The sequence below is a fragment of the Chaetodon trifascialis genome, chromosome 18 (genome assembly GCF_039877785.1).
Source record: "Chaetodon trifascialis isolate fChaTrf1 chromosome 18, fChaTrf1.hap1, whole genome shotgun sequence".
In the NCBI taxonomy this organism is placed as follows: domain Eukaryota; kingdom Metazoa; phylum Chordata; class Actinopteri; order Chaetodontiformes; family Chaetodontidae; genus Chaetodon; species Chaetodon trifascialis.
Genome location: NC_092073.1, coordinates 6,551,711 through 6,575,996, shown reverse-complemented (window position 1 = coordinate 6,575,996; position 24,286 = coordinate 6,551,711). Strand labels below are relative to the sequence as shown.

Genomic DNA, 24,286 nt, shown 5'->3' with positions numbered 1-24,286 from the left:
AGAAGATTCACTGCTTCTGTGCGTGTGAGCATGGGACTGCATGTGTTTGCTAATGCCTTGAATATCAGTGCTTTCCCCCCAAATTTTTCTCTGCTGTTTCAGCTAGTTGTTGACCAGTTGCTGTGGGATCACGTCCTAGAAAAATAAAAGCTTTCCGCAGGAAGAAACTGAGTTGATTAGATAACCAGTGTTGGGATATGATGCAATGACCTCATTCCTCAATGTATTTGAAAAGTAATCATGTCATAGCATGTGAATAACGCGTTTTGTTTTCAAATGAGATTCGTATTCAGACATTTTGTTTCAGACAGACAACAGTGAAAAGAGAGCACATGTTCATAATCACTGCTCCACAATACTCCAAAAGTTGACAATGGTTTCCTGCTGTTGATTCACAGTTTCATTCGAGGCGGTGGTGACAGATAGAAGAATGTAACACAGAATCAGTTTTGTGTTTACGTTACACTGTGGTCCAATTGTTTGGGTTCAGGGCAGCTCCCGCGGCTCTGTGAGATAGATTCAGATGATGCAGTGACCACTGGATACTCTGGCGTTCCTAAAATAATCCTAATTATAGGTCTGCAGATGGATTCTGATGGGAAATGGACAATTTTGGTCCACAAGGCCCACAAATGTGCAGTTATTATAGCTGAGCCAAGTTTAGCACATTCTTTCTGTATGAAAAAGCATCCAGCTTTTGAAATCAGCTCGATAGAGTAGAAGCAGCATAAAATCATTCTTTGGCATTCTCTTTGAGAGAGAGCCATCAAGGTGATGTTAAATAAAATCCATCTGGAAATTGTTTCACAACCCCTGAATCTTTCAAATGACCTGGCAAGTCGTTTTGTTACTGTTGTCAAGAAGAAAGCTTAAATCATCATCAGTTATTTGTCAGAAGAGAACTCAAAACAAATGCTGAGACAAGAGCCTGCAAGCCAGCTCCTTAGTGACCAGTAGCCGTAAATTAGACCGATCACAGAGAGGATCGTGTTTGCCAGATGGCACCGCAGCACCCTGACGGTAATCTGTCTGGCCCATGCCAAGCTTTAAAAGGTGGCCACTCGCTACATTAGGTTTGCTACAATTACAGCTTTCCAAAGCCCATTACCTGCTGATCTATTTAAAGCTACTGTAGCAAACCTCTTTCCATAGCCACCTTTGATGTGAGCCTCACCTCAGTAGGGATAACCTACACAATACACCACATACACTGACTGGACATGATGATAGGGACATGTAGTTTTCTCAAACATGGCTGTAGATGCAGTTGAGGACTTCATGTTCTCTCTTCTTTTTTACTTTCTAAAATTCTGCTTTCAAAGGTTCCCTCCAGTATTTTTTATACTCAATATCTTTGCATTTGACTGCTTAAGTTCCCTACCATCGAGTAGGCAATACAATGTAGAGGAAATATAATATTAGAGCTGAATTAATAAGTTGAATGTACACAAAATCTAAATGAACTGAATATTTTTCAAGTATCAGCACAATCCCGGTTATGACCCATCTTCACGCAATAAACTGATTATGTAAATCAGTCAACTTATTAAAAGAGTAGTTCAACATTTTTGGAAATGCTCTCAATTGCTTACTTGCCAGGAGTTAGATGAGAAGATTGCTACTTCTCTATTTGTTTGCTAAATATGAAGCTAAATAGGAAGCTGAATCTTGGGCATGGTTCGCTGACTTTGGCACAAAGACTGGAAAAAGCTAGCCTGCCTCTGTCTGAAGGGAACAAAATTTAACACTAATTAGCACCTTTAACACTAATTAACATGTTGCTGGACAAAAAAACTGACAGCGGTAACTAGTAATATGTAGCCTGCTATGTTTCAAAAGTAACCTTCCTGACTCTGGCTGTTAGATAGAGTTTTTTTTTTACCTTTGGACTGAGCCAGGCTAGCTGCCTCCATGTCTCCAGGCTTCATGCTAAACTACGCTAACTGTCTTCTGGCTGTAGCTTCAGATTTAACAGAAAGATACCAGAGTGGTAGCAACCCTCTCATCTAATTTCCAGGAAGAAAGCAAATAAGCGTATTTCCCCAAAAGTATTCCTTTTAATGTGTACCAATCACAAAGGAGGATATATATTTAAACAAATGCAGAGGAGTTAGATGAGCATTTTCAAGCTTTGAAACAATTTAGATGCAGTTTGTGCAAAATGGATGGCAATCTGAAGAACTCTATCAAGATGTTCCACATATTTTAGTTCAGTTTCCATGCATTCAAAATGTAGCTAAGTATAAAAATTGCCCAAGTTCAGCTTCTGTAATTTACTTCTTTCTTAGGATAGTATATAGTTTGACTCTTAAAATTCATGAATTCATGTTAGAGACTTTTCCCAGGCTGGTATTGCTCACTGACTAAAGGAGCAGGGAGATATCCACATAAAACCCCCACACCTACAGAGTCAAGATGTTAGACCAGAGTTCTGGGGAGCGGCAACAGCAGCAGCCCACAGCGGGCAGTGCTGCTCACCAAGCTCCCAAACGCTCAAACTCAAAACCACAACTGGCAAATGCAGCGGTGACATCAGCCTCTCTGCACCAGATTTCAGCGCATTGCATATGAGCTGCATATGTACGGCACAATTGAAAACAGATACAGTCAGACTGCTGGGTGCAGTGCAGCACAGGCAGCGTGCACTCTATGAACACAGGGAGCAGCAGAAGTGTTGACCCTCAGTGATACTGAGCAGATGCCAGTGAGTCACAGGTCATATTAAATGATAGACCTTCTCCAAACTTCTGTAACTCAGCAGTTACACTATCTCATATCACTCCCATTGTTCTTGTCAGTTTTCTCTCATTTCTTTCAGTTTCTCCTTTCGTTTGTCTAAATGCTTCATTCTGTAGGACAAGTGCCACAGGGAACTACAACACCACTGTCTCTTTGACTCTATTAAGCCATTATGGATGTTTTTATCCAGAAACTAGTGGCCACAGGATATGTAAAGTCAACAGCTGCAACAATGGCTAGTTTTACAGGAAAGGAGATAATGATCGAGTAGGAAATTCAAAGTTAAGCTGACTTAATGTAAACATGATCATTATTGTTCCAGCTATAGCCATGGGGACACATTAACAGCCGTAATCAGGCAAAGTGGACAGACCAAACAGCTGTTACAAATGAATTATGGGATGTATTTCAATTGTCAGATACTGCAGCCCACTGAAGTGATTTCCACTGAGGCCTGACAGAAGCCTGCCAGCCTCCCAGCCTCCCCTAGCTTCAGGGGAATTCAGTTATATGTAACATCTGTGTCAATATTATGGAGGTTTCAGAGTCCTCTGGTCTTTTTAAAAGGTGGAAAAGATGTACAAGTTTCAGCTCTGAAGACCTGGAGCCAGGCGGGCATTAAGTAGGCACTGGCAAACTTTACAGGTGATCCAAAACAAAAAAAACAAAAACAACAACAACAAAAGGACCAAAGTTTGATCAACACCTGAAAATAACATTTTATAATTACAATGTTATTTTAAAAAGCCATTTTTAGAAGATATATGTGTAGAGTTCATTTTCCACTTTGATCATTTCATTAAGTACTGATTTTTTTTTTCTTCGATTAAAATATTGTTTGCTCAAGAAAACAGACAAAAGTAGTCATGTATATTCTTATAGGCAAAGAGTACAGCCTGCACACAGGCTATGTCATACAGTGCACTAGGTGAAGACACATATAATTAGGAATGTGTAGTGGCCAGCTTACATACATTTTTATTTGCAAGCAATCAACCTCCATAGGCTGACATCAATCATTCTGATCAGGATAGTGATTACAGTATGTAAATGACAGAAGAATTCCATCTGTGTGTGAAGTGACCTTATCGCTGAGCAGCATCCAGCTGCCTCCCCGCTGGAGAAGAGGGATGTTTCCTCAGCGCCGTGCTGTAGTGTAGAGGGGCTGTTCCCTCAGCAGATCCCAGCTCAGTCCGTCCAGAGCAGCGGCGGGGATGAGCGCGGGGGACTCGGCGGTAACGCGACGACGCATTTCACAGGTAAGAGCGGCTCCGCGTCCAACGACACACCGCCTGTCAGCCAGGCATTCGGCGGACTTCTATTTTTGTTTGTTTGTTTTGTTTTTTGTATGTTCACATTTCACGACACATGCGGGCGGCAGAGGAGGCTGAGAGCAGCTGCTGTGAGGAGCAGACAGAGGTGAAGAGGCGCATCTGCTCTGCGTTCAACATTTCCAGCGGTCCCTCAACTTGCAGCCAAGCCAGCTACCTCGGCGCTCTCCTGTCCGGCTGTCCCTGCCTCCTCTGCCGGGATTAGAGGATTTAGGACAGCACCGTGGCACTTTCAGGAGCAGACACTAGAAGGTGAAGGAGTGGAAGGATAGCGGTCCTTGTTTTTTTTCTTCTTTTTAACTTGAAGCGTGTGCGGTGGCGACTGCCACTATTTGCGGACGCGCTCCCATCAGCTGAAGGTTAAAGATTGCTGATGGAGCTAGCCGGGCTAGCGTTAGCCCCGTTATGTATCCGTCTGTGCTGTGGAAGAGAGGCCAAACTCCGTCCAAATTACGCAGTTTTCTATGCCCTAGCTTACGAGCAGAGATTTATATCGAGAAGAACACTAATTAAGGACTTAAGCGAAATACTGAGGCCATGGATTGTATTCGGTAGGCAGTCTGTGTTACTCCAAACTGCTATTACTTATATACAATTTTAAGTTGGAGAATTGCTTTGGCTTCTGTTTCCTCAGTGGTATCCCATCCACAATGTCCACTGATGGGTGATAGTTGCAGCTGGAGTTAAAAAACAGACATATCATGTGAATACAGTCCGTACTGTGGGTCATCCATCCGCCGAATTTGATCAAGGACCTCTACCTATCCGTTTAATGTCTTAAGTCTTCAGTCAGGTATGCATCTGTTCCGTACTCTAACGAAACCTTAAACAGACAGATGTTTGAACGGAATTTGGCGTGCTTTCTCCTTGTGTCTGTGAACTGCGCGCATTGGGGCTAGGCTAGTATGCTACGGCAGCAACCTGCAACGGAACCAGCGGGGCTAGCATCATGCCAAGCCTGTCAATCATTTCATAACGACATGGGGACAACACGGGGGTCCAGTGCTGTGTAGCTCTCGGTCCCGGTCGGATGCTTAGGAACACCAAATGGCGATTGAAATGAGATGCAAATAGTCCTTGGCAAATGGTATGCCAAGTTTAGGCTGCTTTGATGTTTGAATGCTGTCACTTTGTCACACCTGCTGGTTGCATGATGATGGCTGCTGCTTGACCTCGCTTCTCCTTCCCCAGTGCAGCCTCCTGCACGCACTGCCTCGCAACGTTGCATGGCGATCCTGTCTCAACAGCCATCCTGCTGTCAGTCTGCTGAAACTGGTAAATAATGTTATGTGCTTAAGATGTACGTCTTAATATTGAACGTTGGACTTTGAATGCTTTTACAGCGTAGTAATTTTTAATCGCATGCAAGACTGGCTCGATAAAACACTGCTGCTCTGCTCTTTACTCACACCTCTAATTATGTCACAGTGTTAGCAGTTGCCTAATGGCTTTAATTTTAGAAGGTCTTGCACATAAATTGTCACTGTCACTTAGGGACCTCTAGAGGCCAAATTGCCAAAGCCAAGACTTCACCTGATCTGTGAAAGTTCAAGATTATGCTGTCACTTATCATATTTTATTAGAGTTATCACAATGTTGCTGCAGTGAACAAATGGGAGCACCATCATCTCAGCTGTGGGTGCCTGTGCAGTTTTTTATCCCTCAAGATTTGATCAGCGCACTCTTATTTGGACTGGTCTGTCATGCCCTCAGGCCTGATTATTTTACTGGCGTTGCTTATTATGGAAGTACTATTAACATTGCTCAGGAGTGATCTGTTCCGTCTCACCAAGACCTTTCATAGCTCAGTGTGCCTGCATGTGAAGCTGTTAGTAAATGCCAGTTAAGAAGCATTTTCTAGACAGTGTGCAGTGGATTTGTAGATGAGAGATGAGTCAAAATACTGAAATACTGCAAAAACATAGCCTAGACCAGCACCAGCTACTGTGCATTTTCACAGGAAAAGGTAAGAAGAATGCTAAGTGTGTATGCGTGGGCGCATGTGTGTTCTGTGGTAGGTCTTTCACACATCCTTGAGACTGGGATGGTGTGTGAACACAAGGCCCTGCTAGATGCCCTGAGGGGGGGTTGGGGAACGGTGGGATGGGGAGCGTATTAAGAAGGGAAGCAGATCATTAATTCCTTCCAGCAGCGGAGGAAAGGGTTGGTCAGCAAAACTGGAGGGGCCCTCCATGGCCATGAGATGAGTCATAGCAGTTCAACTTTCAGGAGCGGTCCAAGCAGCCAGCGATAAGTGTGGGCTGGGATGGCTTCCTTGTGTTGCAGGCAGTCTGGTTATCCCAGGGCTAGACTTTCCCTTTCCAGTAATCGCCTGTGTGCACTAGTTATTTTAGCATGCCTTCCTGTCTGCATCCACTCTCTGTCTTCAGCCTCATTTCTAGGCCATGTGCATCAAGAAAGAGAGTTTTTCTGCCATTGGGTAGCTTTAGCTGAAGCCTTTGAAAGTCATCTGATGTTTGCCCGGCTACAGGGATCCCCTCGGAGGTCTTGCCTGATGTCACATGTGATGTCAGAGCAGAGGTGACGCAGGCAGGAGGAAGGAGGCTGGTGGATGAAGCCAGCCAGAAACGTGTGAAAGCTACTGACATCTGCCAGTATGCCTCTCATAGCAAGAAGCCAGGGCAGTGAATCTGAGGCCTGGAAAGCGTGTTTATCTTATATACTGTTGGATCCTAGCTGGATGCTATCCGGTGGATGCTCATATGTGTGGTAGATGGTTGGGCCGCCTGCTTTGTGATTTCTGTGTGTCACTTCATGCCAGTGCTCTGATGAAGCTCTTGAGATAACCCATTTTCATGTGTTTACATAGCAGTTTTATACACATTCATCAGCCATCCATCATGACAACACTCAAGTTACATTGTGTGGGAGAGCCTTTTTATCGCACCTGTAATCTGCATCACAATCATCTGTCAGAATAATTCTGATGGTGCCACATCCTGTCAGCTGTCTTATATCATATCTCTGTTCAATGTTTGATGTGCTCAAGCTTTCTTGATGAGGCATAGTCTTGGATTTTGTCTTGGTATGTTAATGTTGGATTGTACCTTTCCCTCTGTAATGCTGTGCAAGAGGCATGCAGAGTCCATCTGATTAGCAGGAAGCCAGAGCGTGCTAACCCTTTGATCACTGTGTTTCTGGCTGATAAACCATGCCACTGTCATCTCTAGCAAACCCTGGACCTTGACAGACACTAATTACCATGAAGCCAGTTTGGCATGCTCAGAAACAGCATGGGCTGAGAGTAGTTCAGTGCAGGTGAAGCCCACTGTGTTTCAGAACAGTGCCTCAGAGGATTAGCATGCCTAATAACCTCTCCTTTATGTTTTTCTTTCCTCATACGAAATGATAATTTTCAAATGCTGGCATGAGATGTGGTGTTTTGGAGCAAATGCGGTGCCCTGAATCTTCCTCCATGAGAGCTGGATGCATTCAGTTGAAGGAAATCACATGACGTCAAATCGCTACATTTCAGATGAACTGAGCTAAGCCTGCTATACAATGGAAAATGAGTCCACTGATATAATTACCCTCACATCGTCAGTGTCTTAACTGGTTGCTGCACAGCTTTGCCTTGTGCATTAATGAGCTATACCATTCTTGTGCGTAAGCCAGCTGTTACTGAGAATTTTCTTTGGATTGAAACACTGATACTGCATTGGACAAATGTTTGGCTGGACTACTTTTTGACAGTCTGAAATGAATCAGGACCAGACCATACTGTTTCAGACTGTGATGTGTTGGAATATGGAGGAATAAAAACAACCCCCCAACCACCACCACCAACCCCCACCCTCCCACCCCTCATCCCATCCTGCCTTTGATTTTGCTGCCAGTGGAGTCTGACTGTAATAAGTTTTGGACTGAGGCAATGCAGTGGGAATATCTTAGCAGCCCACATGCTATTGTCTGTGAGCTGCCATTCACAAAAGCAAAACAACTGTTGCCATGGAATATGCTCAACAAAATAACGTAAGTGGGTGTTTTTTGGCTAAACCTTTCCGAATGAGCTAATTGACTCACAATGCATGGGCCCTGCCTGTTGCTAGTCTCTCTACCAGGAGGGCGTGGATGCTGGAGAAAACACATGGTTTGCAACGTGGTGATGAGCCCTCTTTTGTAATGGTCAGTGAAATCTTTTTATTCCTCACTCGATAGTTTACCAACTTGATTTCAAGCCTTAATTTTTCATTGTCGAACTATGTCACAATAGCCTTTAATCATAGGTGCATGGCTCCTGAGTCCAGTGGGATTTTTCTGATGGATGGCAAGTGTCGAGAGGGCAGATAGCTCCCCAGAGAATATGCCTACACTTTGTGTTGCTGACTTACAGTCTACCTGAAGTGGAGAACATTGTGCTTTCTAGAGGTCAGTGTGCGGTAAAATATGGCCTGAGGTTGTTTGGCTGTTTATTCCTCTGGCCCCAGTCAAGAACAGGCCTCCAACTTCTTTCCCCGGGACAAACAGGAGCCTGCAGAGGGCCTGATTGGAAACATTTGCGACACCGTCGGCTCTCCTCTGTCCCCACAACGACGCACTTCCTCAGGAAGAGAGACGGCCCCTGTGCTGGACACGGTGATGTCACATAGATAAACAATCTGCGGACTGTTGCTGTTTTCTGAATGTGATGGGTTGTCATCCCTGAGAAACCCCTGTGCGTGCACTGTCCTAACAGATGCAGGCCACAGACTAGCCAAGTGCACGCCCACTCGGGTCAGTTGTTACAGATCCAAGGAGACTGGGAACAATGTGGTGGAGAGGTGTGGCTCTTATGGAATATTTTAGGAAGCAGGCTAATCGTCTCTTTGGTTCCAGGCTCTGGTGTATGAGATTTCTTTTGTTGTGGTGGCTTTATGCTGGAGCCAGTTAAATCCAGATTTGTTTTTGTCTTCACTTTTAGGAGGGATGTGCTATTTTAACACATCTCTGTGTCTTCTTCAGGACAACATTAATTACTGTTACTCTCAGTTTGTTTGACCACAGGGCAGAAAATCTGCTTTTCTACTTTTTGCTTATAATACAGTATACTTTCATAGACGTAATAGACTTTCATGACTGCTCGCTATCTATAAAATGTATTGACTGCAATCCATGCCTGCAATCTGGACTATTTACTAGGAGAGACACCCTTTAACTCTGCAGTTCTGTCCTCCCCGAGGCCTGATCTAGGTCTCTGTCCTGCATTGTCTGCCACCCATGCTGTCCCTCTGCTTCCCTTTCTCCCCACCTCCCTACTATGCCCTCATCTCAGTTGGGCCATGAATAAGGAGATGACACCAAACTGTCAACCTGCAAGCCGTCATGCCCCTGCCGCCTGCTGCTGGTGTAGCCACTAGTGAGGACGCAGGCCCCCCTCACACAGCTAAAAAATGCTTGTATCTGTTTTTAATAAACAAGCCTTGGCAAAAGTTCACTTGACCTCAAAAGTGGTGGCCTTGCATGTTTCACAGCATAGTAAATGTAAATGCTCTTACAGTAGTAGTGTACAGTGACTGATTAGAGAAAACGTGGAGGCTGGTGTGAGGGTCGTCTGTAGGGAAATGCCAGCCCTCATGGGGTTCTACTTATTTTTAGCTTACTTTGCAGCATATGTTATCCATAAACTCTGTCATTAATTTTTCTCTTTGAGTGAGCTGTGCCATTAAAATGCAGCAGATCTGCACTTTTTTTCTCCAGTTGCCAAATTCAAGAGCCTGTAATGCCAGTCTATTTCACACAAGAAGGCATTGTACCAAAACACAATGTTGTTGTGTTTAGGAGGATGAAAGCCGGCCATTGTTGCATACCGTTGCTTGAATCCGAGGTTTTATTTGATATAAAATGGGTAATTCCATTGCATAACAGCATTAGCAGTATTTAAACCAAGCTTGTCATGGGAAGGAAGGAGTGGGGGTGGGGTATTGTTAGGGGACTCAATGAGGGCAGGTCACTTTACAGGAGGAAATCCTCACTTTTACTGATGATGAAGATAATCCTCATTTAGTGATGACACCAAGAGCAATTGCCTGAGATTAAGGGTTTAGCTAGATAAGACAGCAGCATATGGATGTGCAGTTAAGACAGGTTAATGTGCAATATCATAACAAAAGTGAATTATCATATTAATAAACAAAGCCCTTGACCTCAGGCTCACTTAATTACGCCTTTGCCTGGCTGGAGGGAGAGGCTTCATCTGCAGGAAGGAAAGGGTAGTGATACCAATCTGACTCTGATCTCGAATCTGATACGGCTCTCTCCAGCACTGTAGTGAGACCTGATTTTGGTTCTTAATTTAAAGTACAGAACAAACATGTCTACATTTTAGAGAAAAATCTGAATAATCTGTTGTGATAAATGGCCACAAATATGAACATACTGTACTCCATTTTGCTGGTATTTACAGTATTTCAGAGACACTCTGTGACGTATTTAACATAGTCACTGGCCTGCTGCCCAGCACAGGTTCAAGTACAGTTCATGAACAGCCATTGAAAAATTGTGTGTGTTCCAGGTCCACATGCTCATCTTGAAGCAAACGAAGCAAACCAAAATCCATTTTTTGCATCGACGTTTGTCAGAAGACCCTCCCTAGCAAACTCACTACTAGCCTCTCCTTGAGGAGATTACTCAAAATGCAAATGGAAATAGTTAAACTCAACAAAAGTATTAACTGGGTAAGCGCCAAGAGTCAATCCTCCAAAACTAACAGGTTTAAGGTTTTAAATGAAAAAGATAATCGTATTAGAGAGCCAGACATACAAAGAGAGTGGCATTTCACGGTCTTGGATCCTGTTAATCACCTAGTAGGCTATCCTAGGGTTCAGGTACAAGGAGGAGGGAGGGCAGGAGGGAGCAGGAGGAAGTAGAGTGGAGTAGTGATTCTGCCCTCTGAGTCAGGCCTCCTTTCATACATGGATTTTTTCATCTCTATGGGACTCTCATGGCTAAACAAATGCTAAGAAGCAAAACAAATGCTAATCTGTTTGCTGCTGAATACATTTTGGTGAAGCTGTGTCGGCCGTCTGTTTTTTAGAACCGAAAACAAGCAATTTGGCTCTGCCATTAAACAATCATAGTGTGATTGGCTTTTAAACTGCCTGAACACTATTTGATTCTGGCAATGAGTCCCACACTGCTGTTCCTGAATGCCATTTCTTATTAAGGACAGCCAGGTTGTTGGCAGTCAAGTGAAGAGTATTGAATGAGTGGGCTGCAGCAGCATCTGTCCTGTTGACAAGGCAGCAAGCATGACTTCATCAAGGGCATTACATCATGAGCAGTTGCACCCGGGGTATCATCAGTTCAATTCCTCATCAGTTCTTGATGCTGATAGTCATTCGTTATTTTTGGGACAGAAAGTAAAAGTCTTAATGCTTTGCTACCTTTAAAATCTGTCTGTCTAATACAAGGTTGGCTCAGTGTTATTGCAATGTCAATTGAAGCAACTTTTCCTTTCTCAAGCGCAGTTAGAACACTTGCAGCACTGATGCTTGCTAGGAAAACACATATAGGGCTGCAACTATTATTTTAATTAGCAATTAGTATGACGCTTGTTTTCTTGATTAATTGAATAAGTGTGTAGTCTATAAAATATGAAATTTGTTTCCCAGAGCCCAAAGTGACTTCTATACATTGCATGTTTTGCCGGCTGCACGGTGGCGCAGCAGGTAGTGCGTGTGCCTCACAGCAAGAAGGTTGCCGGTTCGATCCCCGGGTCAGACGGGGCCTTTCTGTGTGAAGTTTGCATGTTCTTCCCGTGCATGCGTGGGTTCTCTCCGGGTACTCCGGCTTCCTCCCACAGACCAAAAACATGCTCATTAGGTTAATTGATGACTCAAAATTGTCCGTAGGTGTGAGTGTGAGTATGAATGTTTGTCTGTCTTTGCATGTGGCCCTGCAATCGGCTGGCGACCGGTTCAGGGTGTACCCCGCCTCTCGCCCATTGTAGCTGGGATAGGCTCCAGCCCCCCGCAACCCCGAAAGGGATAGGCGGTATAGATGATGGATGGATGGCATGTTTTGCCCAACCAACAGTCAAAGCCCCAAATATATTCAGTTTATCATTGTTGAGGACTAAGGAAATCCACAGTTCAGGAGCAGGAGCAACAGAAATTTTGGCCAATTCATTTTCTGCTAATTGATTAATTAGCTAATCATTGTGTGGGAGAGCCACAGCTCTGCTAATCAGCTTGACACACCATAAACTATTAGTTCAGCTACTTTTGATTCTGATATTCTATACGCTTTATATTGATTTCAATTCTATGATTCTCTCAATGAAAAAATGAAGGAAGAAATTTTGCAATACACAACCCTTTAAAAAAAATCTTATACTTATTGCCTATAACCAGAAAATACTGATGAGATGAGGGAAAGCAACATCTTTCCCTCATCTGAGAGAGAATGTGGAGGTGAGTAGGGAGGATTACAATTCCCCAGCTTCATTGATGCAAAATATGAGCAACGGCTGGCTGCTAACAGCTACCTTACAGCCACTGTATGGAAGTCTGCAGGGAGCCCACTGTAAGCAGTGACATTTCACTGCAACACCAGCAGCTTTCTGAAACTCTTGTCGCCACTGATCATCATGCTATTGAGGGTTGTTTTTCAGGGTGTTTTGTTTACCTCCCCATCCTCCTCAGTTCTGGTCATGGACTGGTTTGGTGTGGGTGATATCCGAGTGAGATGGAAAGAGGGTTGTTGCTAGGAGGATGGGAAAAGAGAGGAGGGAGGGACAGGCTGCTGGGAAGGCGGGTGATCTCGGTTTTGTCGTGGCGGCTTAGAATTTGGGTTCGGGGGGTTTGTTTTTTTTTTTTTTGTTTCGTCCTCTCAACTATTTAGATGGGTTGGGACCCTTGACAAAAACTGGACACGGGTAGCGGGGATAATGGTTTTACCATCACCTCCTTTTCTCTGTCTCTCTTCTTGTCTCTTCATGTCGTCCCCTCTTCCTTTTTTTTTACCAGTGATGGCCTCAGCTGCGCAGCTGTGCCGGTGATCCTGCCGCTGCACGTTGGGAAGAAGCAGAGACGCCTTGACAACCGACCTACCTTCCTCTCTCTCTCTCAAAAAAAAGATAGGCAGAGAAAGGAAAAAAGAAAACACACCAGCATAAACAAATGCGACCATGTACAGCGTGGAGGACCTCCTCATCTCTCATGGATACAAGCTGCCCAAGCACACCACCTCCTCCTCCACCCCTACCCCAGCCCCTGCATCCTCGTCCCGCCAGGCTCCCTCGTCCTCACCGCCGTCCTACAGCAAACACCATGAAATCCTGGAGAACATGCCCGGTCCTAGGACAGTGAACGGCTATGAAAGAGGGCCTGGGGTGCCCTATGGGAACGGTGGTGGAACCAGACAGCCCCAAGCGTATGGCAGCGGCTGTCCCAACAACAACAACAATGAACCCAGGGACAGGGGCCCATCCAGGCGGGAGGGCGAGAGCCGTAGCCAAATTGACACCCATTCGTTGGGAGAGTCACTGACCTCAGACAGCGGGTAAGACATATTCTGTGCTGTACCATTAGACCAGTGACCATGTGCTCCATCCTGATTATGCTAGTCCTCACCCTTAATTGATAAATGACACAATCATTCATTCTGCTTGTGCTTTGATGGAGCAGATTCATGAAATTAAATAACTCATCAAGGAGCTCTGTGATGGGATTTTGCATTGCATTTTAAATGGAACTACCAAACACTGCCGCTCAGTCCCTCTTGTCATGTCTTTCTTTCCCTTGTGTATAACCTCCTCTCATTTCATTGCTATATCCCTCTATCCTACTCTTCCCAATCAAGCCTTGGGTAAGGGAGGAGGGATAATGTGTGCTGGAGTCTTAATCTGCCACATGGGACCTTGGACTTGTAATCAAAACAGTTTTTGAGCAAACCGATGTGCCCCATTTGAGCATGCCCAGTCTTACACACACAGGTTGCCAGGTTTGTCAGGATTCCCCTGTCAACCCTACTGGATTCCACTGTTTCACAAGCATTATACCTACTTATATAATGCATACCCCATCAATAATACACGATTCATATAGGGTTTATTTAAATATGCATATGGAGGATAGGCTATATTTAGCTTTGTCTCCAGTTATGCAATTGAAACCCTCTTGGGTACGAATTGTTAGAACACATGATATTTTCAGAAATATTGCCAGGCAGCAACCAATCTGTTTTTCCCCCAAAATAGGATTGTGTAGTTTGCTTATTTGCACCAGTTCAGGGGGTTAGTGTGCTGTAACTGAGACAAAGTCAATACAGCTGTTCCGTTGTCCACACAATTAGGCAGGCTTGTCAGATTTTTCTCTCCCTTTTTCCTTACATTTTGTTTGGCTGACTTTCTTTTTTTTTCTCCTAATCCCTTTTGCCACCAGCCAGTGACAGAGCATCTGAAAATAGTCAAATGACCTTGAATAATGTCACTGGTTGTGTTAGTGTTTTTTTCACTTTTCGGTTTTAGTCTTTGAGACCAGTAATCCGCATTTTCATGTCGCTGCTCTGCCAGTGCTATCAGAGCATTCTGTTGGGAATGTGGGAATTGCTAAGACATATGTTCTGCGATTTCAGTCTGTTGTTTGTTCATCCCTCTTTTTTTCCTCTCATCCAAATCCTTTTTGCCTGGCAGCTTTGGTTTAGATAAGGAACAGGCCTATCTTGGCACTCCCATTAGACAGTGCTACTTAGACCCAATTAGACTAATGATGGTAACTCATCTTACATGAGATGCCCTCAAATTTAACAGATTGGCATGGCTAGCCCCCCTTCCTCCAGCAAACATCTCTGGCCAGTGATGATCATGGATGGAAATGTCAAGGACAATCAGTGGCCTCGGCCTTGAGGGGGTGTACACATGTGCATGCGTCTTGTTTGTGTTGTCAGTCAGTCAGTCACTCCACAAATAGTCTAAAATGATCAGGCTGAATGCAGAGACCCATTGCATCTTGTTGTAGCCCATCAAGTCTGCCATCACATATCTTTTCTGAGATATAGAACAAGCTTTTTCTTTGCTCTGGTTTAGTGAAATTCTGCTAATTTTCTCGGATTAGAAGCTCAGGAATGGGGCGATAGAGAGACTGTCAATGAAATGTCCTCTAAATTGAAGATCTGTCTTGAAGGACATCCGGGACTAACAGCCACAGTGTGTCATTGTGTAATGTGTTCATTATGTCCCATACAAAATTACCAGACACAGCGCTGCTACTCATGGTCATCTGTCTCCATCTAGTGGGAGATGCTTTCTTTTTATTTAATCAGCCCACATTGTAGACTGTCAGTGATTATTTTGCCTATTATCCTCTGGACACTACCTATTTGTCAGCATTTGATGGACCGTGGTATTTCAATGTTTTGATTGCTTTAATGTTTCAAAGTGCTTAGCTATATGTTATGTCTTACCATAGCGCATTAAATCTGCAAAAAAACATATAATTTTAAAGATAGACTTATGATCAAAACAAACTACTTTGTATGAAAGTCTGACCATGTCTCCAGGCAAAAGTGTTTACACGGTTATACTACATTTTGGGCAGTTTTTCATAGAATGAATTCATTGGACTGAATACAAAAAATGACAAACATAACAGAATTTTAAAAAGCAACCTCTGTACAATGGGTCACTCTCTTTATAAAAAGGACTTGCTTGTCAGATTGTCAGGTTTGGACAGGCACAAAAGCCCAGTTCTGATGTCAGAAAGGTGTAGGGGAAGGGGGTTTGAGCCGATTTGACCATCCAACAAGCACATCAATTCAAGCATACCGATGCCTTTATTTGTGTGCGTTTCCCTCCAGGTTCTGTGATGGAACCAGAGGTCCCCAGTCCAAGGACGTGTCCTACTGGAGGAGGAGAGGCCAGGACTTCACTGTGCTGCTGGACTATGCTGACCTCAGAGAGCCCCATGGAGGAGGGCAGGGAGGTTATGGCAGGCTGGAGGGGTCTCAACAAGCAAGAGGCCAAGAGTTGTCTGCAGAGGAGCGTCAGAGGGCAGCTCAGGAGAGGCAGCGCTGGGCAGCTCAGGCCCAGGCTCAGGCGCAGGCTCAAGCCCAGGCTCAGGCCCAGGTCCAGGCACAGGCACGTTCTAAAGAGAGAGAAGCCGCTCTCCATCAATGGAGGATGGTGACTGAGAGGAAGTGCCAGAGCCTGGGGACAGATGAGTGGCGTCCAGCTGTGAGCTTTGGCCGCCAGCTGTCGCAGAATGAGGGTGAGCGCTGGGCACAGGAGCAGCAGCGGCTACATGCCAGGACACCAGAGGGCATGGTAGTCCACCCCAGGACCAAAGCCAAATCCCAGTCCCTGCCCAGGATGCTGCAGCCTGAGAGCCTCCAATATGTGGACATAGCCTTGTCCGGTCAGGAGCTGTACAGGCGGGTCAATGGCCACCCACTGTCACACCATGACCTTTATAGGGCACCCCGCTGGCCGGAAAATGGCAGGCCGGCGAGTGCCAATCAACTCTCAATGACACCAAAGCCCCGCTTCACCCGACCCCCCAGACCTCCCTCCTATGAGATGCACCAGCAGATCAGGGGAAGCTGTGAGGTTTTGTCTGGGAGAGAGTCAGTGATTCCCCAGGCCAGGGACAGGACGCCACTTCCCATATCAAGGACAGGTGACCCCCAGCTGGACTATTTTGCACAGGACTCTGGACCTCCAGGATACATCCCTCCTCCATCATATAAAAGAGCTCCTATAATGGGAGGGGGACGCCGGGGATATGGTGAAATTGCTGTTGATTACAGGTAAATTGCTGTTTTTTCTGTTTCTCAAATTAGTAACGTCAAGACAGTTTTAACTTTCACATTGATTAGCAGTGCTATTAAATTCAGCGCTGAATATGTGAGCCAAACCTTTATATTAAAAATGAAAAAGAAATGTATATAATACTGATCATTCACATATACGGAAGATGCCAGGACATTTTTAGAAAATTACTACTCAGAACTGAAAAAAATGTATGAAAGCGTGAGCATTCAAATAATATTTTGCTTGCAGGTAAATTCATGAAGTACAACTTGAGACCACCAAATCTATCTCTTTTATGTGTAAGGCCAAACCAGATTGTATAGATTTTATATTATGCAGTAACAATAGAGATGCTCTAGTCATCTCAAGATCATTTTCTGTTCTATGTTCACTTTTATATTACTTGTTATTTATAAATGGATCTGTCCAGTGCAATGAAGGTATACTCTATGTTACATTCTGAAATTGAGTTCCATTTCACTGTTGACATTTGCAAAAGTAGTTCTTATCTCGCTAAACAGATACTGGAATAGAGCATAATCATTTGGTTGGCTACCATCGCTTTATTGTTTTAAGCTCTCACCCTGTGTTGTCTTGTTGAAGTCATTGTTGCTTAGTTAAAGTGCAACTGTGTTGTTTTAGGTACAGAGGAGATGTGTACCAGCAGATACAAGTAACTCCAGATGGATCTCACTGGTTCACCAGACATCCAGTTGGCTCCTGGCCTGATCCCCAGAGAGAAAGGAGCATGTCTAGCCAGAAACATCTTTACCCTGTGTATACAACCCAGGAGCGCCCTGGTGGAGGGATCCAATATATCCCCTTTAATGACCCACGCATCCGCCATATTTCCTCAGCCCTGGGTGGCAACTCCTTGACGGACGCTGACAAGATCCGCCACATCCGCAATGAGCTTCCCAGCGTCACCGTGTCGGAACCTGCATCCGACGACAGTGCCTTTTTGCCCCCGCCATTGGGGCCTTTCATCGCTGCCAAACTGGCCGATGATGCTAACCAGACGTCTTCTAGCGACTTCGACAATGACAATAGCAGGTGGCACAGTGATTTGCACAAAGAGACTGTTGATAACTTCCCAGCAACTGACCAAAACTGCAACAACAGATATCCCAAAAACCAACGTCCACCTCCATCTCCCTCTTCAGCCTTCCAGGCCCCATTAACAAGGACTTCTTCTCACCAGGGGTCCAGCACAGATCAGGTCTTTGCAGAAACCATCACTCAAGTGAAGAAAATTGTCCCAGATTCAGGGTTAGAGAACAACAGGAACACCAAGAGAAGAGTGAGTGAGACCATCTTCTGCCTTGTGTCTGTCCCTGTTCACACACCAACTAACATTAACAAAGACTTAGCGGCAGATCAGAACAATAATGAGACGATACCAAGCCTGACTGTCACCAACACAGACACTTTCGCTGTCGGCCTCAAAGAGAGCCTGAATGTGCGGAGCAAGTCAGTGAATGAGATGCCCATCACACCTCACTACTCTCACTTTCACACCAGCAGCACATCCTCAATTAAGAACTACAAGAGGGCTCCTCTAAGGAAGGAGATAATAGATGCCTGGGCACTTCAAGCCAATGAAGACAAAGAGTTGTGTTATGCTGGATCCTGGCCTGGAAACCAATACCGGAACCAAGAAACCCAGACTGGCTCACCTTTGACAGTGGTGAAAAGTCCTGAACCCCAGAGTCCTCCTGGCGGAAAAGAGCCCGTTCAATCTGTCTCAGACACAACTACAGACAGTGGTCTGGGGACAGACAGTAGCTCCTCGTATGGTTACCCCATGGCAGGCCAGAAAAACCTTCATCTCTCTAGCAACAGCGCCTTCTCCCGTCTCAGCCTCAGCCCAACTCAGCTGTCATCAGTTCAACCCTCACAACAAAACTCATCGTCCCCATCAAAAACCTGGGATCAGGGGGACCAGCAGCCATTGTCTCCCAGAAAAAGCAACTCCAGTCCCCCAGACAGTGCAGAACAAGTGGCCTTTGGTCAGTTTCTGTTAAAGCCAGTGAACCGACGACCCTGTGATGCCATTGGTGAACTGGAGAGCATTAATAAGGAAATGGAAGACACAATCAGCAAGAGACCCAGTGTTGGTCAGTACACTGACGATCTAAATGAGGTGCATAAGAGATTACACCAGTTTAAATCAGGAGCACATTTCACTGCTGGACCAGAACCAGGCAGGGAAGCAATCAGTCTTCCTCCAATGCATGTTGAAAAGCCCACCAATATAAAAGTCAGATCAAAGTCCTTGGCTTCGACAGCTGATCTAGACTCCATGGACATGAAAAGTACTTTCTTCAGGCCACAGGCAAACAATATACCACCAACATATGAGCTATCCATACTCCTCAAGCCAGGCCCCAGAGACAGTTGCCTCCAGCCCTCACTACCCCCAAACAATGAGTCAAACCGGCTCTATAGACAGGATATCCCAGTCCCTCAAGAGTCACTGCTGAGGGATGTGGGGTTAACAGTCTACACAGAGACTCCTGGTGGTCCCGGGGAGCCAATGCATCGCTCACTTTCAGTCCCATCTCCACTGGATCATAAGGAGCTTAGTCAGCCAGTGCAAATGTTGTGGGAGAGCAGGACAGCACTCGTTAAAAATAGTGGTAGCCCTGAGCACAATTCAAATAAAGAGCTTCAAGCTGAGATAGAGACCGAGAGAAAGGCTAGGTCAGACAATGTTCCACCATTCAGGGGTGAGGTGAATTTAAGCATCTGTAGAAGCAGGAGTGAAAGCTGCAGATCACCTCAGAAAGAAGGTTCAGCACATATCACTAGGTTGACCAGGCAGGCCTCTTTTGTGTTTGAGAATGATGATGGTAATGAGCGATACACCATCTCTGATTCTCTGACCTATAAGAATGAATCAACCATAGCAGATAAGCACCTGGAAAACTTACTGATTCAGGAGAAAGCCAATTCTTTACCTGCAGAGGACCTCAGCAACCTGTATGAGGTCAAATGTGCAAAAGGTATCCCTGAAAATGAGTCCATTGAGCAGAGGGCTGCCAGAATCCTTGGAATATCCGTCCCAGTGGAAGCCCTGGGTGTGGCTGACAAACAGCCAGAGGACAACCATGATGATAAGGACACAACGTCAAGTGAGAAACTACAAAGTCAAGGCGAAGAGACACAGCAGGTGAAAGGAGAGCATGAGCAAGTCAAAGAAGAGACCCTGGTTGTTCAGGGAGCAGAGACAGAGGAGGTCAGGAAGACAGGATCAGGAGTGGACCACGAAGAAGGGGCCAGACAAAAGCACAGCAGCAACCACAGTGATGGTGAAGACAATGAGGATACTGAGAGTCAGTCCCTGGCAGTACTGGACCTGCCTGAGTTCCCACCCAATAAGCTTCCTCTATCCCTGCCCATCACCCCTGATGAGAAGCTAGCACTTAGCATGTGCAGTGTGGAGAAGAGGGGGCGAGGTGGAGCATGCAAACTAATTGAATCCCTGCAAGATAAGCTAAATTCTTCCGCCTCTTCATCTGTTACATCTATGGGCAGGTCAACCACAGACAGAATGGCCCATCTGACAGAGCTTGACTCTCGAATAAGACACCTCAGTCTCAAAGGTTTAGAGTCTGAGGAGTGGGGTGGTGACAGAGATGCGAGTGACGTTCAGGAAGAGACAAAAGAAGAAGTTGTAGAGCAACAAGAACAGGAAGAGGATGATAAACTACAGAAAAAAGGAGGGAAGGAGGAATTAAACCCAGATGAATGTGAGAATGCACATAAAACACACAACCAGTTGGGAGATGTTGATAAAGCTTGTAAACTTCAAGAAGAACTAAATGAAGAGATATGTGAGGAAGCGCAGAGAGAAGAAGAGGAGGTAGACAAGATGAATGCTGAGATTGCACTAAAAGCAGAAAATGAAGGGAGTAAAGAAGTAGATGTTGAATTAAAAACAGAAGAGCCAGAAGGAGAGGTGGAGCTGAAAATAGTGGAGCATGACAAAGAAAAGCCTGTGGAGAAGATGAGAGATGGACAGAATACAGCAGAGGCCAGTAGAGCTGAGGCAGCACAAGGCACTGAGGAAGAAAGCATGCCCAAACCAAAGCGGCGTACCAGGCTGCAGAAGCCTCCTCTGCTTCCTAAACCTCGCAGTGTTCCTAAGAGAGAAATAACGTTGCCACTCAGCTTCAGCACTGGGACCTGTGGCCCCTTGAATATGGAGGATGAGGAGGTGCTCTGTGTCTCAGGTGGGTATGAAGGGAGCCATCATTGCTTCTTTCTGAGTGTGAGCTGAAAAGTTGGTCTCAGTGTCATGTTTGTGCATTAGTGCTAAACTTGAGTGGGTAAATTGTTTGTCTAGCTGTGCATTAGTTAGTGGGTTTAGGTTAGTTATGTGTTGGCACTATTAACTACTTCTGTGCAGCGCCCCTGGCTGTATTATTGGTTGCTAGATTTGGTTGATTGGCACAGGTTTTGTCTCTGCCAGTGGTACCAAACCTGTGAATCTCATGATGACAACTTTTGTTGAATGCTGAGACGTGGTTCCAGCACATAACTCCTAAAACCACAAACTGCAGTTTTTGTATTTCTGTGTTTATTCTCTACCTGTTAAAAAACGGGCTCCTTGGTAAAGTTTGGAGGTGTTAGTAGGTTTTTAGTCAGTAGCACTTTGGACTGAGCTGTTTCCCACTGCTTCCCTGCTAAGCTAGACTAACCATTTCCTGACTCAAGCTCAGTACTTATTGCACAGACATAGGTTTAATATCATATATAATATATCAATATATCCTCTCATCTCGTTCTCAAAAAATAGCCAAATATTAGTCCACTTCACAAAATGTTCATCTTTTCCTTTAAAAGTTACTGTTAGCATTCAGTGTTACTCAGCAACAGGTATTGTCTGAATTCTTGATGTATAACAAACGTTTATGCATTTCCTTCCTCATGAAACATTTGCAATGCCAATATTTAAAGATTCCACAGGGCACCTTAAATTTCCACCTTTTAATGGCAAATTGATATTGTTCTGACTTGTTTTTAATTGTGTTGTCTCATCTTTTCTCTCTCACATTTCTCATCAGACTCCTATGACCCCAGTCGAGTGGAGAGAGTGTAACATCTGACACTGCCTTCGCCACTGTGGAAATCTGTCTTTCTCAAGTTAACAGCTTTTTCCAACAACAAAAGCTTTCATCTCACCTCACGGCCCAGTCAGCTGTGACTCCAATATTGCTACACATTACTTCTCACAGAACTGACTGTCCTGGTGCTGCGAGAGCATTTTACAGCCAAATAAAGGCGCCGCTGGTGCCAATTCTCCAGGCCTTTTCAACCTTGGCATCCTTGACCTTCCATTCTCTCCACCTCTCAAAAAGTTAATTTGCTAAAGCAAGTGGACTTCCTCCTTTTGAAGTTGTCTCATTTTGCTTTTGGAAAAATGCATGTCATTATTCCTGTCTACACTTGGGCTTCTTCTCGGGCTTGGGTGTTGAAATATGAATGTAAAAGTGCTTCTGCTCAACAAACAAAAGAAATGTAACAGAAAAAAAGGCAACAGTATTGCATTACAATCAGTATTAACCTACACCAAATGTAAATAAGAAAGAGTTATAAGATTTTATTAAGAATATAAAAAAATCAATTTAAGACAATTAATTGCTGAAGAAATGTATATTTTCTTATCTATGTTAAGAAAAGACTAGATTTTTGGAAGTGTAGTCTTTGGGTGTATTACTAATGAAACCCTGTGCTCTTTATTCTTATACTTGTGTGATAGAGAATGTACTCCGAGAGCCTGGATTGCAATGAGAAACACTGTGGTCCTTGAATAGTTTCACTCAAGAGCAATATAGTCGTCGTATACAAGATGTTTGTGACATGATTGAGTAGTAATTCTCCATTTAAAGGAGCTGATCACATTTAAACGTCTGCTTTAAAGCTCTACCTTTTGGTACAAGTGTTAGATTTGCACTGCTGAGATTATTGGCTTTATGTTACCAGTGAGCACCTGATAATCTCTTCAAATACTCAGAGATTACTGTAGGAGGAATTCGTATTCACATCCTCCCTGTTCTCCGGTGCCGTAAGTCTTAGCATCAGTATCAGAACGTCTAATTTAAGTGTTATTTTGTTAATCCTCATACTGTTAAAGAAGAAAATCTATATTTTGTGGCATTAACAGAAGTCTATATTTAACTGTGGAGTTTTTCTTTGTTCACATCTTAGTTTATGTGTGATTTCAGAAGTGCTTTTTTGCAGGAGATGATGTTGAAGATGTAGCTATATTGATCGCAGTGTGCCTTGTACACACTGTTCCTGTGGAGAACTTCATTTCTGTGTAACACATCCAGTATTGTCGGTTTACGAATCCTGATTTAAACTGGACATCAATAAGTCATTTTACTTTGATGAAAACAGAAACATTTGGAGTTGTTTTGGCAATAACAATAAAGTTTAGCTCGAAGAAGCTTACTATTAATGCTGTATAGAACATTGCTGTTGAGATACTAAAAGCAGTATCTGAACCTGTTCAATAATTTAATGTTGACATATCAGTGCTTTATAAGTTGTTGGCATAACTGGCAATTGGTTTACACTCACTGCACGTATGGGGTAGCAATACAAGGAATTAAAAAACATACCAAACCAAACTTTATGCTATGCATTGGACATTTACATTTACTGGGTTTAGTACCAAAATTCAAAGCTAAAACTGTAACTTCTGGTTTGCTTGTTTGACCCTGTCACTCTTTGATCCCGCTGTATTTGATGTTGACCCTGTTGGATCTGGTTGTAGACTTGCATGGAAGTGGCTCTGACTGAAGTTCATCAGTGGAAGCTCAGTGCGAGGTTTTGTCTTTGTCCTGTTACCAGCCCAGTATCCATACCTCTGTGTTCCAGGTAATGTGTTATCTGGTCATTCTCGTAGGTCTTTTTGTACTGCAAGTTCTTTGTAACATGATATAGACTATTGGTGCACATCTTGCTTTGATATTTTCTATTTTCATACAGAAGTATGTACAGCTTCTTTTGTATGCGCTGCATCTTTTTTTCTCATTTTTTTGTGCATGAAATGCGTAAGTCACAGAGAGAAGGTGTATTTGCATATAATTGCATTTGGTACTATATAGTCTATCCAGTTATATTTCATATAATGTATATTTTATTTTCAAAAAGTTATGCTACATATTTAAAACAGAACAAGGTATTTTTAGATTATTGTGAAAAGGGAACTGTTTGTGAAGGCACAATATTTGTCTATATTTGAAATGATCATTAAGAATGATCAGAAATAGAGACAAGTGTGTGTTATTGTACAGTACTGCAGAGTATTCATAAATAAAAGTCTTTGCATGAATAATTTTTTCTCTAAGTTTGTCACATCCATATAGTATTTGATGCAAACAGATTGTTTTGACACTTATGCATACATTTATTTCATAATAATAATTGAAAACTAAGGAACTACATGCTGTATTTG

The 24,286-nt window shown here is 44.0% G+C and overlaps 1 protein-coding gene across 1 annotated transcript; it reads left to right on the top strand.

The window, feature by feature from the left end:
- Window positions 1-3,924: 3,924 nt before the first annotated feature.
- jcada (junctional cadherin 5 associated a) lies at window positions 3,925-24,164 on the top strand. Its single transcript, XM_070986090.1, has 5 exons — window positions 3,925-3,998; window positions 13,037-13,571; window positions 15,867-16,814; window positions 17,461-21,053; window positions 21,888-24,164. The coding sequence occupies exons 2-5, from the start codon at window positions 13,198-13,200 to the stop codon at window positions 21,920-21,922; spliced, it is 4,950 nt and encodes a 1,649-aa protein (XP_070842191.1). The 5' UTR covers window positions 3,925-3,998; window positions 13,037-13,197; the 3' UTR covers window positions 21,923-24,164.
- Window positions 24,165-24,286: the final 122 nt, after the last annotated feature.